The 16,659-nt window shown below is 47.9% G+C and overlaps 1 protein-coding gene across 1 annotated transcript in view; it reads left to right on the top strand.

The window, feature by feature from the left end:
• Positions 1 to 12,181, top strand: part of LOC133537407 (unconventional myosin-XVIIIa-like) — a 39,321-nt gene extending 27,140 nt beyond the window's left edge. The window contains exons 5-7 of the mRNA XM_061878412.1: positions 11,330 to 11,434; positions 11,778 to 11,924; positions 12,002 to 12,181. Of these exons, the coding sequence (XP_061734396.1) occupies positions 11,330 to 11,434; positions 11,778 to 11,924; positions 12,002 to 12,166 (417 nt within the window). The 3' untranslated portion in view covers positions 12,167 to 12,181. The remainder of the gene's footprint in view (positions 1 to 11,329; positions 11,435 to 11,777; positions 11,925 to 12,001) is intronic.
• The last annotated feature ends 4,478 nt before the right edge of the window (positions 12,182 to 16,659 follow it).

The following is a 16,659-nucleotide window of genomic DNA, read 5'->3' as shown; positions in this document are numbered from 1 at the left end:
TTATTCACATGTGTTGGATGCATTATTACATTATTATTCACGTGTTGGATGCATTATTACATTATTATTCACATGTGTTAGATGCATTATTACATTATTATTCACATGTGTTGGATGCATTATTACATTATTATTCACATGTGTTGGATGCATTATTACATTATTATTCACATGTGTTGGATGCATTATTACATTATTATTCACATGTGTTGGATGCATTATTACATTATTATTCACATGTGTTGGATGCATTATTACATTATTATTCACATGTGTTGGATGCATTATTACATTATTATTCACATGTGTTGGATGCATTATTACATTATTATTCACGTGTTGGATGCATTATTACATTATTATTCACATGTGTTAGATGCATTATTACATTATTATTCACATGTGTTGGATGCATTATTACATTATTATTCACGTGTTGGATGCATTATTACATTATTATTCACATGTGTTAGATGCATTATTACATTATTATTCACATGTGTTGGATGCATTATTACATTATTATTCACATGTGTTGGATGCATTATTACATTATTATTCACATGTGTTGGATGCATTATTACATTATTATTCACATGTGTTGGATGCATTATTACATTATTATTCACATGCACTCAGCATTTCTATGTGGACTCACCACTATGTCTTTGACACCTTAAACATCCAACTGTAGTTGCTAATACAATATGTTGGGCTCAGCTCTGTTCTAATCACTCTAAGTCTTGAATCGGGTTGTAAGGTATAGTATCGTTACTAGTATAGTATCGTTACTAGTATAGTATCGCTACTAGTATAGTATAGTATTGCTACTAGTATAGTATCGCTACTACTATAGTATAGTATCGCTACTAGTATAGTATTGCTACTAGGATAGTATCGCTACTAGTATAGTATAGTATTGCTACTAGTATAGTATCGCTACTAGTATAGTATAGTATTGCTACTAGTATAGTATAGCTGCTCGTATAGTATCGCAGTACTAATGAATCAAAAACGCTACTATACTCTGAAAAGTACCGATTCCCCATTTTTTGTATATATCGGTATAGGTTGATATCGGAATCGGTAATTACGTGTTGGACAATATCGGATATCGGAAAAAAGCCATTATTGGACATCTGTAATGATGATATGACTCCTTTAGTGCGCATTTTATGTGAAAATAGACCTGGATATACCCGCTCATGGGCAGTGCAACTTTTGATCCGGTGCGCCCTATGGTCGGGAAAATAGGGTATCTGATTGGTGGACTGGCAAAGCTGGTAATGAACACATGCTACTGTTAGCATCTCCCTTTGTGACAGCAGCCAGAATGAATGAAGCCAGTCAAATAGTTCACCATGATGTGGTGAGCGGTCACATGGGTGCACCACACCATCTTCACCTACAAACACATGGGTGCACCACACCATCTTCACCTACAAACACATGGGTGCACCACACCATCTTCACCTCCAAACACATGGGTGCACCACACCATCTTGACCTAGAAACTTTTGAGCGAGACTGTGGAAGCAAACAGCTGAGAAGTCCCCCTGTTGATGATCAACATCCATGTGTGTAGAAGATGACAATGAAAGATGTCCCTGATGATACTTTGATTCTGCCCAGTGTTGTGTTCTTCATCCTCACCCAACAGAGAGCATGTTTGAGATGCTCTGCATTGGGCGTATTCCCTCCTATTTCCTACCTTCATTCAAGAACTGTTTTCACTCATCAACTCAAACATGTGTTGCATTAAGAGAGACAACTTGTCCATCCATCCATCTTCTTCCGCTTATCCGAGGTCGGCTCGCGGGGGTAACAGCCTAAGCAGGGAAGCCCAGACTCTCCTCTCCCCAGCCACTTGGTCTAGCTCTTCCCGGGGGATCCTGAGGCGTTCCCAGGCCAGCCGGGAGACATAGTCTTCCCAACGTGTCCTGGGTCTTCCCCGTGGCCTCCTACCAGGCGGACATGCCCTAAACACCTCCCTGGGGAGGCGTTCGGGTGGCATCCTGACCAGATGCCCAAACCACCTCATCTGGATCCTCTCCATGTGGAGGAGCAGCGGCTTTACTTTGAGTTCCTCCCGGATGACAGAGCTTCTCACCCTATCTCTAAGGGAGAGACCCGCCACCCGGCGGAGGAAACTCATTTGGGCCGCTTGTACCCGGGATCTTGTCCTTTCGGTCATAACCCAAACCTCATGAACATAGGTGAGGATGGGAACGTAGATGGACCGGTAAATTGAGAGCTTTGCCTTCCGGCTCAGCTCCTTCTTCACCACAACGGATCGATACAACGTCCGCATTACTGAAGACGCCGCACCAATCCGCCTGTCGATCTCACCATCCACTCTTCCCTCACTCGTGAACAAGACTCCTAGGTACTTGAACTCCTCCACTTGGGGCAGGGTCTCCTCCCCAACCCGGAGGTGGCACTCCACCCTTTTTCGGGCGAGAACCATGGACTCGGACTTGGAGGTGTTGATTCTCATCCCAGTCGCTTCACACTCAGCTGCGAATCGATCCAGTGAGAGCTGAAGATCTAGACCAGATGAAGCCATCAGGACCACATCATCTGCAAAAAGCAGAGACCTAATCCTGCAGCCACCAAACCAGATCCCCTCAACGCCTTGACTGCGCCTAGAAATTCTGTCCATAAAAGTTCTGAACAGAATGGGTGACAAAGGGTGGCCTTGGCGGAGTCCAACCCTCACTGGAAACGTGGCCGACTTACTGCCGGCAATGCGGACCAAGTTCTGACACTGATCATACAGGGAGTGGACCGCCACAATCAGACAGTCCAGTACCCCATACTCTCGGAGCACTCCCCGAGGGACACAGTCCAATGCCTTCTCCAAGTCCTCAAAGCACGTCACACCAAATACTGACTACTTTTCTGAGTCACTGCAAGAGAGAAATGCTCACTAACACAAATTTGATAAACACAGCTAATAGTTGAGAGAAATGGTTAGTATTTTGTGGGCATAACAATAGTTTCAGATAATTGTGTGGAGCGAATGAAAAATGGGAGCAAAAACAAGTGTTGTGTTTCTTTTTGTGTTGAGTATTTCTCCATTGAAGTCCTTGTAAAGAAGGAAATATCAGTGACATACTATAGTGTACGCCTCACATCGCTCTTTTAGCCTCACCATTGCTGTGTGACACCTTTTTGTCACAACTGGTAAAGCACTTCATTTTACTTAAAACATACATCATGTAGCATCACACATCTCTTACTTCATTCTTTGTATACACTAAACATAACATTTTAGATGTCTTCTAGTTCCACTTGCTATGTGCTATACCCCCACCCCCCACTTGCTATGTGCTATACCCCCACCCCCCACTTGCTATGTACTATACCCCCACCCCCCACTTGCTATGTGCTATACCCCCACCCCCCACTTGCTATGTGCTATACCCCCACCCCCCACTTGCTATGTACTATTCCCCCACTCCCCACTTGCTATGTGCTATACCCCAACCCCCCACTTGCTATGTGCTATACCGCCAGCCCCCACTTGCTATGTGCTATACCCCCACCCCCCACTTGCTATGTGCTATACCCCCACCCCCCACTTGCTATGTGCTATACCGCCAGCCCCCACTTGCTATGTGCTATACCCCCTCCCCCCACTTGCTATGTGCTATACCCCCACCCCCCACTTGCTATGTGCTATACCCCCACCCCCCACTTGCTATGTGCTATACCGCCAGCCCCCACTTGCTATGTGCTATACCCCCACCCCCCACTTGCTATGTGCTATACCGCCAGCCCCCACTTGCTATGTGCTATACCCCCACCCCCCACTTGCTATGTACTATACCCCCACCCCCCACTTGCTATGTGCTATACCCCCACCCCCCACTTGCTATGTGCTATACCGCCAGCCCCCACTTGCTATGTGCTATACCGCCAGCCCCCACTTGCTATGTGCTATACCCCCTCCCCCCACTTGCTATGTGCTATACCCCCACCCCCCACTTGCTATGTGCTATACCGCCAGCCCCCACTTGCTATGTGCTATACCCCCACCCCCCACTTGCTATGTGCTATACCGCCAGCCCCCACTTGCTATGTGCTATACCCCCACCCCCCACTTGCTATGTGCAATACCCCCACTTGCTATGTGCTATACCGCCAGCCCCCACTTGCTATGTGCTATACCCCCACTTGTTATGTGCTATACCGCCAGTCCCCACTTGCTATGTGCTATACCCCCACCCCCCACTTGCTATGTGCTATGCCCCCAGCCCCCACTTGCTATGTGCTATACCCCCACCCCCCCACTTGCTATGTGCTATACCCCCACCCCTCACTTGCTATGTGCTATGCCCCCAGCCCCCACTTGCTATGTACTATACCCCCACCCCCCACTTGCTATGTGCTATGCCCCATGCCCCCACTTGCTATGTGCTATACCCCCACCCGCCACTTGCTATGTGCTATTCCCCATGCCCCCACTTGCTATGTGCTATACCCCCACCCCCCACTTGCTCTGTTGTATACCCCAACCCCCCACTTGCTATGTGGTATTCCCCCAACCCCCACTTGCTATGTTGTATACCCCCATGCCCCCACTTGCTATGTGCTATACCCCCACCCCCCACTTGCTCTGTTGTATTCCCCCACCCCCCACTTGCTATGTGGTATTCCCCCAACCCCCACTTGCGATGTGGTATACCCTCACCCCCCACTTGCTATGTGCTATACCCCCACCCCCCACTTGCTATGTGCTATACCCCCACCCCCCACTTGCTATGTACTATACCCCCACCCCCCACTTGCTATGTGCTATACCCCCACCCCCACTTGCTATGTGCTATACCCCCACCCCCCACTTGCTATGTACTATTCCCCCACCCCCCACTTGCTATGTGCTATACTCCAACCCCCCACTTGCTATGTGCTATACCGCCAGCCCCCACTTGCTCTGTGCTATACCCCCACCCCCCACTTGCTATGTGCTATACCGCCAGCCCCCACTTGCTATGTGCTATACCCCCACCCCCCACTTGCTATGTACTATACCCCCACCCCCCACTTGCTATGTGCTATACCCCCACCCCCCACTTGCTATGTGCTATACCGCCAGCCCCCACTTGCTATGTACTATTCCCCCACCCCCCACTTGCTATGTGCTATACCCCAACCCCCCACTTGCTATGTGCTATACCGCCAGCCCCCACTTGCTATGTGCTATACCCCCACCCCCCACTTGCTATGTGCTATCCCCCCACCCCCCACTTGCTATGTGCTATACCGCCAGCCCCCACTTGCTATGTGCTATACCCCCTCCCCCCACTTGCTATGTGCTATACCCCCACCCCCCACTTGCTATGTGCTATTCCCCCACCCCCCACTTGCTATGTGCTATACCGCCAGCCCCCACTTGCTATGTGCTATACCCCCACCCCCCACTTGCTATGTGCTATACCGCCAGCCCCCACTTGCTATGTGCTATACCCCCACCCCCCACTTGCTATGTACTATACCCCCACCCCCCACTTGCTATGTGCTATACCCCCACCCCCCACTTGCTATGTGCTATACCGCCAGCCCCCACTTGCTATGTGCTATACCCCCACCCCCCACTTGCTATGTGCTATACCGCCAGCCCCCACTTGCTATGTGCTATACCGCCAGCCCCCACTTGCTATGTGCTATACCCCCTCCCCCCACTTGCTATGTGCTATACCCCCACCCCACACTTGCTATGTGCTATACCGCCAGCCCCCACTTGCTATGTGCTATACCCCCACCCCCCACTTGCTATGTGCTATACCGCCAGCCCCCACTTGCTATGTGCTATACCCCCACCCCCCACTTGCTATGTGCAATACCCCCACTTGCTATGTGCTATACCGCCAGCCCCCACTTGCTATGTGCTATACCCCCACTTGTTATGTGCTATACCGCCAGCCCCCACTTGCTATGTGCTATACCCCCACCCCCCACTTGCTATGTGCTATGCCCCCAGCCCCCACTTGCTATGTGCTATACCCCCACCCCCCCACTTGCTATGTGCTATACCCCCACCCCACTTGCTATGTGCTATACCCCCACCCCTCACTTGCTATGTGCTATGCCCCCAGCCCCCACTTGCTATGTACTATACCCCCACCCCCCACTTGCTATGTGCTATGCCCCATGCCCCCACTTGCTATGTGCTATACCCCCACCCGCCACTTGCTATGTGCTATTCCCCATGCCCCCACTTGCTATGTGCTATACCCCCACCCCCCACTTGCTCTGTTGTATACCCCAACCCCCCACTTGCTATGTGGTATTCCCCCAACCCCCACTTGCTCTGTTGTATACCCCAACCCCCCACTTGCTATGTGGTATTCCCCCAACCCCCACTTGCTATGTTGTATACCCCCATGCCCCCACTTGCTATGTTGTATACCCCCATGCCCCCACTTGCTATGTGCTATACCCCCACCCCCCACTTGCTCTGTTGTATTCCCCCACCCCCCACTTGCTATGTGGTATTCCCCCAACCCCCACTTGCGATGTGGTATACCCTCACCCCCCACTTGCTATGTGCTATACCCCCACCCCCCACTTGCTATGTGCTATACCCCCACTTGCTATGTACTATACCCCCACCCCCCACTTGCTATGTGCTATACCCCCACCCCCCACTTGCTATGTGCTATACCCCCACCCCCCACTTGCTATGTGCTATTCCCCCACCCCCCACTTGCTATGTGCTATACCCCAACCCCCCACTTGCTATGTGCTATACCGCCAGCCCCCACTTGCTCTGTGCTATACCCCCACCCCCCACTTGCTATGTGCTATACCCCCACCCCCCACTTGCTATGTGCTATACCCCCACCCCCCACTTGCTATGTGCTATACCCCCACCCCCCACTTGCTATGTGCTATACCCCCACCCCCCACTTGCTATGTGCTATACCCCCACCCCCCACTTGCTATGTGCTATACCCCCACCCCCCACTTGCTATGTGCTATACCGCCAGCCCCCACTTGCTATGTGCTATACCCCCACCCCCCACTTGCTATGTGCTATACCCCCACCCCCCACTTGCTATGTGCTATACCGCCAGCCCCCACTTGCTATGTGCTATACCCCCACCCCCCACTTGCTATGTGCTATACCCCCACTTGCTATGTGCTATACCCCCACCCCCCACTTGCTATGTGCTATACCCCAACCCCCCACTTGCTATGTGCTATACCGCCAGCCCCCACTTGCTATGTGCTATGCCCCCAGCCCCCCACTTGCTATGTGCTATACCCCCACCCCCCCACTTGCTATGTGCTATACCCCCACCCCTCACTTGCTATGTGCTATGCCCCCAGCCCCCACTTGCTATGTACTATACCCCCACCCCCCACTTGCTATGTGCTATGCCCCATGCCCCCACTTGCTATGTGCTATACCCCCACCCGCCACTTGCTATGTGCTATTCCCCATGCCCCCACTTGCTATGTGCTATACCCCCACCCCCCACTTGCTCTGTTGTATACCCCAACCCCCCACTTGCTATGTGGTATTCCCCCAACCCCCACTTGCTATGTTGTATACCCCCATGCCCCCACTTGCTATGTGCTATATCCCCACCCCCCACTTGCTCTGTTGTATTCCCCCACCCCCCACTTGCTATGTGGTATTCCCCCAACCCCCACTTGCGATGTGGTATACCCTCACCCCCCACTTGCTATGTGGTATACCCTCACCCCCCACTTGCTATGTGGTACACTCCTACCCCCCACTTGATATGTGGTATACCCCCACACGCCACTTGCTATGTGCTATACTCCCACCCCCCACTTGCTATGTGGTATACCCTCACCCCCCACTTGCTATGTGCTATTCCCCCAACCCCCACTTGCGATGTGGTATACCCTCACCCCCCACTTGCTATGTGGTATACCCTCACCCCCCACTTGCTATGTGGTACACCCCTACCCCCCACTTGATATGTGGTATACCCCCACACGCCACTTGCTATGTGCTATACTCCCACCCCCCACTTGCTATGTGGTATACCCTCACCCCCCACTTGCTATGTGCTATAACCCCACAACCCACTTGCTATGTGGTATAATCCCACCCCCCACTTGCTATGTGGTATACCCTCACCCCCACTTGCTATGTGCTATACCCCCACCCCCCACTTGCTATGTGGTATTCCCCCACCCCCCACTTGCTATGTGCTATACCCCCATCCCCCACTTGATATGTGGTATACCCCCACCCCCCACTTGCTATGTGGTATACCCCCATCCCCTACTTGCTATGTGGTATTCCCCCACCCCCCACTTGCTATGTGGTATTCCCCCACCCCCCACTTGCTATGTGCTATACCCCCAACCCCCACTTGCTATGTGGTATACCCCCACCCCCCACTTGCTATGTGGTATACCCCCATCCCCCACTTGCTATGTGGTATACCCCCACCCCCCACTTGCTATGTGGTATACCCCCATCCCCCACTTGCTATGTGGTATTCCCCCACCCCCCACTTGCTATGTGGTATTCCCCCATCCCCCACTTGCTAAGTGGTATACCCTCACCCCCCACTTGCTATGTGCTATACCCCCACCCCCCAATTGCTATGTGGTATTCCCCCACCCCCCACTTGCTATGTGGTATACCCCCATCCCCCACTTGCTATGTGGTATTCCCCCACCCCCCACTTGCTATGTGGTATTCCCCCAACCCCCAATTGCTAAGTGGTATACCCCCACCCCCCACTTGCTATGTGGTATTCCCCCAACCCCCACTTGCGATGTGGTATACCCTCACCCCCCACTTGCTATGTGGTATACCCTCACCCCCCACTTGCTATGTGGTACACCCCTACCCCCCACTTGATATGTGGTATACCCCCACACGCCACTTGCTATGTGCTATACTCCCACCCCCCACTTGCTATGTGGTATACCCTCACCCCCCACTTGCTATGTACTATACCCCCACCCCCCACTTGCTATGTGCTATACCGCCAGCCCCTACTTGCTATGTGGTATACCCCCACCCCCCACTTGCTATGTGCTATACCCCCAACCCCCACTTGCTATGTGGCATACCCCCAACCCCCACTTGCTCTGTTGTATACCCCAACCCCCCACTTGCTATGTGGTATTCCCCCAACCCCCACTTGCTAAGTGGTATACCCTCACCCCCCACTTGCTATGTGCTATACCCCCACCCCCCACTTGCTATGTGGTATACCCCCACCCCCCACTTGCTATGTGGCATACCCCCACCCCCCACTTGCTCTGTTATATACCCCAACCCCCCACTTGCTATGTGGTATTCCCCCAACCCCCACTTGCTAAGTGGTATACCCTCACCCCCACTTGCTATGTGCTATACCCCCACCCCCCACTTGCTATGTGGTATTCCCCCACCCCCCACTTGCTATGTGCTATACCCCCATCCCCCACTTGCTATGTGGTATTCCCCCACCCCCCACTTGCTATGTGGTATACCCCCATCCCCCACTTGCTATGTGGTATTCCCCCACCCCCCACTTGCTATGTGGTATTCCCCCACCCCCCACTTGCTATGTGCTATACCCCCAACCCCCACTTGCTATGTGGTATACCCCCACCCCCCACTTGCTATGTGGTATACCCCCATCCCCCACTTGCTATGTGGTATACCCCCACCCCCCACTTGCTATGTGGTACACCCCCATCCCCCACTTGCTATGTGGTATTCCCCCACCCCCCACTTGCTATGTGGTATTCCCCCATCCCCCACTTGCTAAGTGGTATACCCTCACCCCCCACTTGCTATGTGCTATACCCCCACCCCCCACTTGCTATGTGGTATTCCCCCACCCCCCACTTGCTATGTGGTATACCCCCATCCCCCACTTGCTATGTGGTATTCCCCCACCCCCCACTTGCTATGTGGTATTCCCCCAACCCCCAATTGCTAAGTGGTATACCCTCACCCCCCACTTGCTATGTGCTATACCCCCATCCCCCACTTGCTATGTGGTATACCCCCACCCCCCACTTGCTATGTGGTATACCCCCATCCCCCACTTGCTATGTGGTATTCCCCCACCCCCCACTTGCTATGTGGTATACCCCCACCCCCCACTTGCTATGTGGTATTCCCCCACCCCCCACTTGCTATGTGGTATACCCCCATCCCCCACTTGCTATGTGGTATACCCCCACCCCCCACTTGCTATGTGGTATACCCCCATCCCCCACTTGCTATGTGGTACACCCCTACCCCCCACTTGATATGTGGTATACCCCCACACGCCACTTGCTATGTGCTATACTCCCACCCCCCACTTGCTATGTGGTATACCCTCACCCCCCACTTGCTATGTACTATACCCCCACCCCCCACTTGCTATGTGCTATACCGCCAGCCCCTACTTGCTATGTGGTATACCCCCACCCCCCACTTGCTATGTGCTATACCCCCAACCCCCACTTGCTATGTGGCATACCCCCAACCCCCACTTGCTCTGTTGTATACCCCAACCCCCCACTTGCTATGTGGTATTCCCCCAACCCCCACTTGCTAAGTGGTATACCCTCACCCCCCACTTGCTATGTGCTATACCCCCACCCCCCACCTGCTATGTGGTATTCCCCCACCCCCCACTTGCTATGTGGTATACCCCCATCCCCCACTTGCTATGTGGTATTCCCCCACCCCCCACTTGCTATGTGGTATTCCCCCAACCCCCAATTGCTAAGTGGTATACCCTCACCCCCCACTTGCTATGTGCTATACCCCCATCCCCCACTTGCTATGTGGTATACCCCCACCCCCCACTTGCTATGTGGTATACCCCCATCCCCCACTTGCTATGTGGTATTCCCCCACCCCCCACTTGCTATGTGGTATACCCCCACCCCCCACTTGCTATGTGGTATTCCCCCACCCCCCACTTGCTATGTGGTATACCCCCATCCCCCACTTGCTATGTGGTATTCCCCCACACCCCATCTTGAGTGAGGCCCATATAATGCATATTTTCCTTCTTGACTGCACTTAAATGTAGAATATATGTAGAATATATTTATACTATTGATATATTATAAATATAATATATGTTATATATTATTTATTCTTATTATTGTCTATTGTGAGCGAACCGTGGTGCTGAATTTCCCCCCAGGGATCAATAAAGTACTTTCTATTCTATTCTATTTTATTCTATTGGTCGTTGAAGCAGAGTCATTATCTGGGTTATTGTGGGTTAAGAAGCCCAACGTAAATGTTCATATTCAACACAAACCTTCAGGTTTACTGGACTAAAACAAGGACACTTGTTATTTGTCTCTGATGTTTGTCTGGTTGTTCCAGTGGAAGCAAATGGAGGTCCAGCTGGAGGAAGAATACGAGGAGAAGCAGAAGGTGCTGAAGGAGAAAAGAGAGCTGGAGTCCAAGCTCCTGTCAGCTCAGGACAAGGTCAGGCTCTGTTCTAAATGCTCTCAGCTGGTTTAGGAGCTGGAGGTTAACAGAACAACTAGTCATAACTTTGGAGCTTCATGCTAGTTTAGTCTTTGCTTCCATCTGCAGGTGAGAAGTGGTGATATTAAGACTGAGAAAGTAGTTTAGTCTTTGCTTCCATCTGCAGGTGAGAAGTGGTGATATTAAGACTGAGAAAGTAGTTTAGTCTTTGCTTCCATCTGCAGGTGAGAAGTGGTGATATTAAGACTGAGAAAGTAGTTTAGTCTTTGCTTCCATCTGCAGGTGAGAAGTGGTGATATTGAGACTGAGAAAGTAGTTTAGTCTTTGCTTCCATCTGCAGGTGAGAAGTGGTGATATTGAGACTGAGAAACGTCTGAGGAAAGACCTGAAGAGGACCAAGACCCTGCTGGCTGATGCTCAGATGATGTTGGAGCACGTGAAGAACAATGCACCCAGCAAGAGGGAGACTGCCCAACTCAAGAACCAGGTACTGATCTGCATGCACACCTAGTAAGATGTCACAGTCAGCAACTTTCCCTTTCACTTTCCTTTTCTGTTGTCAAGCTGGAGGAGTCTGAGTTCACCTGTGCTGCTGCACTTAAAGCCCGCAAGTCCATGGAGGTGGAGATTGAAGACTTGCATCTTCAAATGGACGACATCTCTAAATCCAAACAGGCGGTTAGTAGACCTCTCTGCATAATACAATCAATAATAATGTTACTTGATTAGTATTATTGTTATTAGTATTGCCACATTATCAGTATGATTAGTAATCTTGTTGTTGTTATAGATTATTTTGGGTCTCACCACCACAGTAGGCATCTCATGTTTAGGTGTACAGTATGTCATTGATGACGGGCTTCTTAGACTTTTGGATTTATTCTAATTTGTCCTGTGCACCTTCTCAGGCAAATCATATACTTGATGTCCATCATCTACATCTGCTCCACACATTTACTTTACAAGTGTGGGATACTTCTATTGTTGCCTTGTTTGTATTTCACTTTATTACATGCATTTATATTATTATTTGGTGCAGCCGGGCCGGAGCAGGAGGGGATAGGAAGAGAAAAAAAGGAAGACAGAGAGGGGATTGTGGGGAGAAGAGGGGGATTAGACAGAGAGACAACAACAACAACTACAACTAAAACAACAACGACAACAGAACAACATCAGCAAATAGGATAAGTATAAATTCATGATAGTAAAAGTGATGGCAAAAAAGCAGTTAGCGAAATAGATAATAACACAGAAATGACGATGAACATATTACACTACAAATGGAGCAACACAAATACCAATAGAAATATCAATATTGATAATGAACAATACCAATAATTACCTCTATTATCAACAATACGGTTGTTCAAATGCAACAATACATACACGTCATGATAACTAGAGATACAAAATGGAGGGGAAGAAAGAGAAGTGAACTGTATTAACCTTGTAGATTGTTATAGTAATAATGGGTTAAGCTTTGTCAGTGTGCCATGTGTTACCCAGTTTACCCTAGGGCAACAACGTTAATATATGTTTGATGAAACGTGATGATGTGCATAGATAGATGGATGGATGGATAGTACTTTATTGTGCATGAGTGTATGTATGTATATGTTCTAGTATATGTACAGTATGTGTTTATGTACAAACCCCATTTCCATATGAGTTGGGAAATTGTGTTAGATGTAAATATAAACAGAATACAATGATTTGCAAATCCTTTTCAAGCCATATTCAGTTGAATATGCTACAAAGACAACATATTTGATGTTCAAACTCATAAACTTTAATTTTTTTTAATTAACTTAGAATTTCATGGCTGCAACACGTGCCAAAGTAGTTGGGAAAGGGCATGTTCACCACTGCGCTACATCACCTTTTCTTTTAACAACACTCAATAAAGGTTTGGGAACTGAGGAAACTAATTGTTGAAGCTTTGAAAGTGGAATTCTTTACCATTCTTGTTTTATGTAGAGCTTCAGTCCTTCAACAGTCCGGGGTCTCCGCTGTCCTATTTTACGCTTCATAATGCGCCACACATTTTCCATGGGAGACAGGTCTGGACTGCAGGCGAGCCAGGAAAGTACCTGCACTCTTTTACTACGAAACCACGCTGTTGTAACACGTGCTGAATGTGGCTTGGCATTGTCTTGCTGAAATAAGGAGGGGCTTCCACGAAAAAGATGGCGCTTAGATGACAACATATGTGGCTCCAAAACCTGTATGTACCTTTCAGCATTAATGGTGCCTTCACAGATGTGTAAGTTACCCATGCCTTGGGCACTAATACACCCCCATACCATCACACATGCTGGCTTTTACACTTTGCGCCTATAACAGTCTGGATGGTTCGATTCCCCTTTGGTCCGGATGACACGATGTCGAATATTTCCAAAAACAATTTTAAATGTGGACTCGTCAGACCACAGAACACTTTTCCACTTTGCATCAGTCCATCTTAGATGATCTCGGGCCCAGAGAAGTCGGCGATGTTTTTGGAAGTTGTTGATAAATGGCTTTCGCATAGTAGAGCTTTAACTTGCACTTACAGATGTAGCGACAAACAGTATTTAGTGACACTGGTTTTTTGAAGTGTTCCTGAGCCCATGTGGTGATATCCTTTAGAGAATGATGTCGTTTTTTTGATTGAGTGAGGGATCAAAGGTCACGGTCATTCAATGTTGGTTTCCGGCCATGCCGCTTACGTGGAGTGATTTCTCCAGATTCTCTGAACCTTTTGATGATATTATGGAGCGTAGATGTTGAAATCCCTCAATTTCTTGCAATTGCACTTTGAGAAAGGTTGTTCTTAAACTGTTTGACTATTTGCTCACACAGTTGTGGACAAAGGGGTGTACCTCGCCCCATCCTTTCTTGTGAAAGACTGATCATTTTTTGGGAAGCTGCTTTTATACCCAGTCATGGCACCCACCTGTTCCCAATTAGCCTGTGGGATGTTCCAAATAAGTGTTTGATGAGCATTCCTCAACTTTATCAGTATTAATTGCCACCTTTCCCAACTTCTTTGTCACGTATTGCTGGCATCAAATTCTAAAGTTAATTAGTATTTGCAAAAAAAAAAAGTTTATGAATTTCAACATCAAATATGTTGTCTTTGTAGCATATTCAACTGAATATGGCTTGAAAGGGATTTGCAAATCATTGTATTCTGTTTATATTTACATCTAACACAATTTCCTAACTCAAATGGTAACGGGGTTTGTATGTTTGTACAGTGAAAGTATATGTACAGTATGTGTATATGTATGTTTGTACAGTGAATGTATATGTACAGTATGTGTATATGTATGTTTGTACAGTGAATGTATATGTACAGTATGTGTGTATGTATGTTTGTACAGTGAAAGTATATGTACAGTATGTGTATATGTATGTTTGTACAGTGAATGTATATGTACAGTATGTGTATATGTATGTTTGTACAGTGAATGTATATGTACAGTATGTGTATATGTATGTTTGTACAGTGAAAGTATATGTACAGTATGTGTATATGTATGTTTGTACTGTGAATGTATATGTACATGTATGTGTATATGTATGTTTGTACAGTGAATGTATATGTACAGTATGTGTATATGTATGTTTGTACAGTGAATGTATATGTACATGTATGTGTATATGTATGTTTGTACAGTGAATGTATATGTACAGTATGTGTATATGTATGTTTGTACAGTGAATGTATATGTACAGTATGTGTATATGTATGTTTGTACAGTGAATGTATATGTACAGTATGTGTGTATGTATGTTTGTACAGTGAAAGTATATGTACAGTATGTGTATATGTATGTTTGTACAGTGAATGTATATGTACAGTATGTGTATATGTATGTTTGTACAGTGAATGTATATGTACATGTATGTGTATATGTATGTTTGTACAGTGAATGTATATGTACAGTATGTGTGTATGTATGTTTGTACAGTGAAAGTATATGTACAGTATGTGTATATGTATGTTTGTACAGTGAATGTATATGTACAGTATGTGTATATGTATGTTTGTACAGTGAATGTATATGTACAGTATGTGTATATGTATGTTTGTACAGTGAAAGTATATGTACAGTATGTGTATATGTATGTTTGTACTGTGAATGTATATGTACATGTATGTGTATATGTATGTTTGTACAGTGAATGTATATGTACATGTATGTGTATATGTATGTTTGTACAGTGAAAGTATATGTACAGTATGTGTATATGTATGTTTGTACAGTGAATGTATATGTACAGTATGTGTATATGTATGTTTGTACAGTGAATGTATATGTACAGTATGTGTATATGTATGTTTGTACAGTGAAAGTATATGTACAGTATGTGTATGTTTGTACCGTGAATGTATATGTACAGTATGTGTTTATGTATGTTTGTACAGTGAATGTGAGTGTGTATGTATGTACTGTATTTGTGTATGTATGTGGGTATATTTGTTTGTCTGTATTAATGAATGAATATGTGTATGTATGTATGTATAATTGTGTGTATGTGAGTATATATGTGTATTTGTATGTACTGTATGTTTGACTCCCAGAGTGCGTGGGAGCCAGAGTAAGGCCCCAGCCACCCAGAGAGCCCAACCACAAACAGCAGGTGTGGCGCCCAGGGAACCAGGGACCACTGGCCCACACAGCCAGGCCGGCCAGTGACAGGAACCCCAGAGGCCGGCCCTACGTGCCGCCTGGCAGGTCCAGCAGCAGTTTTAAGACTGATGTGCAGGGTATGGCACGGGAGAAACAGGGGACAGCCAGCCCCTGAGCCCCCACACGGGCAGAAAGGCGAGATGCCCTGCCCTGAGGGGCCCAGAGACTGCCTGCACTTGGACGGGGCGGCCTGGACGGGGAGGCCACCCCGCCCAAGTCGCAGGACCTCCCAGCACGGGGCCATGGGAACCACCTGCAGGGACCCCAACGAATATTCCCCGAGGGAAAAAATAAATACCTAAAAAAACTGTTTTTTAAAAGATCACAGACACGCTGACACACAAGCTTGTTCGACTTTATTTATACATGCTATTACATCATATATGATATAATATATATTATATCAATACATATATCAATGCCTACCAACTGGGCTACCGTACACATTGCATCCTTTCTTTTCACTCAGGTGGGGTCAAAGGTCATAGGTTAGGGGCCAGCAAGAAGAGAGACTGTACTTGGCAACTAAGTGTGAGGTCACAG

This window comes from Nerophis ophidion, linkage group LG18 (assembly GCF_033978795.1).
Source record: "Nerophis ophidion isolate RoL-2023_Sa linkage group LG18, RoL_Noph_v1.0, whole genome shotgun sequence".
In the NCBI taxonomy this organism is placed as follows: Eukaryota; Metazoa; Chordata; class Actinopteri; order Syngnathiformes; family Syngnathidae; genus Nerophis; species Nerophis ophidion.
This window is presented reverse-complemented; position numbering and strand designations above follow the sequence as displayed.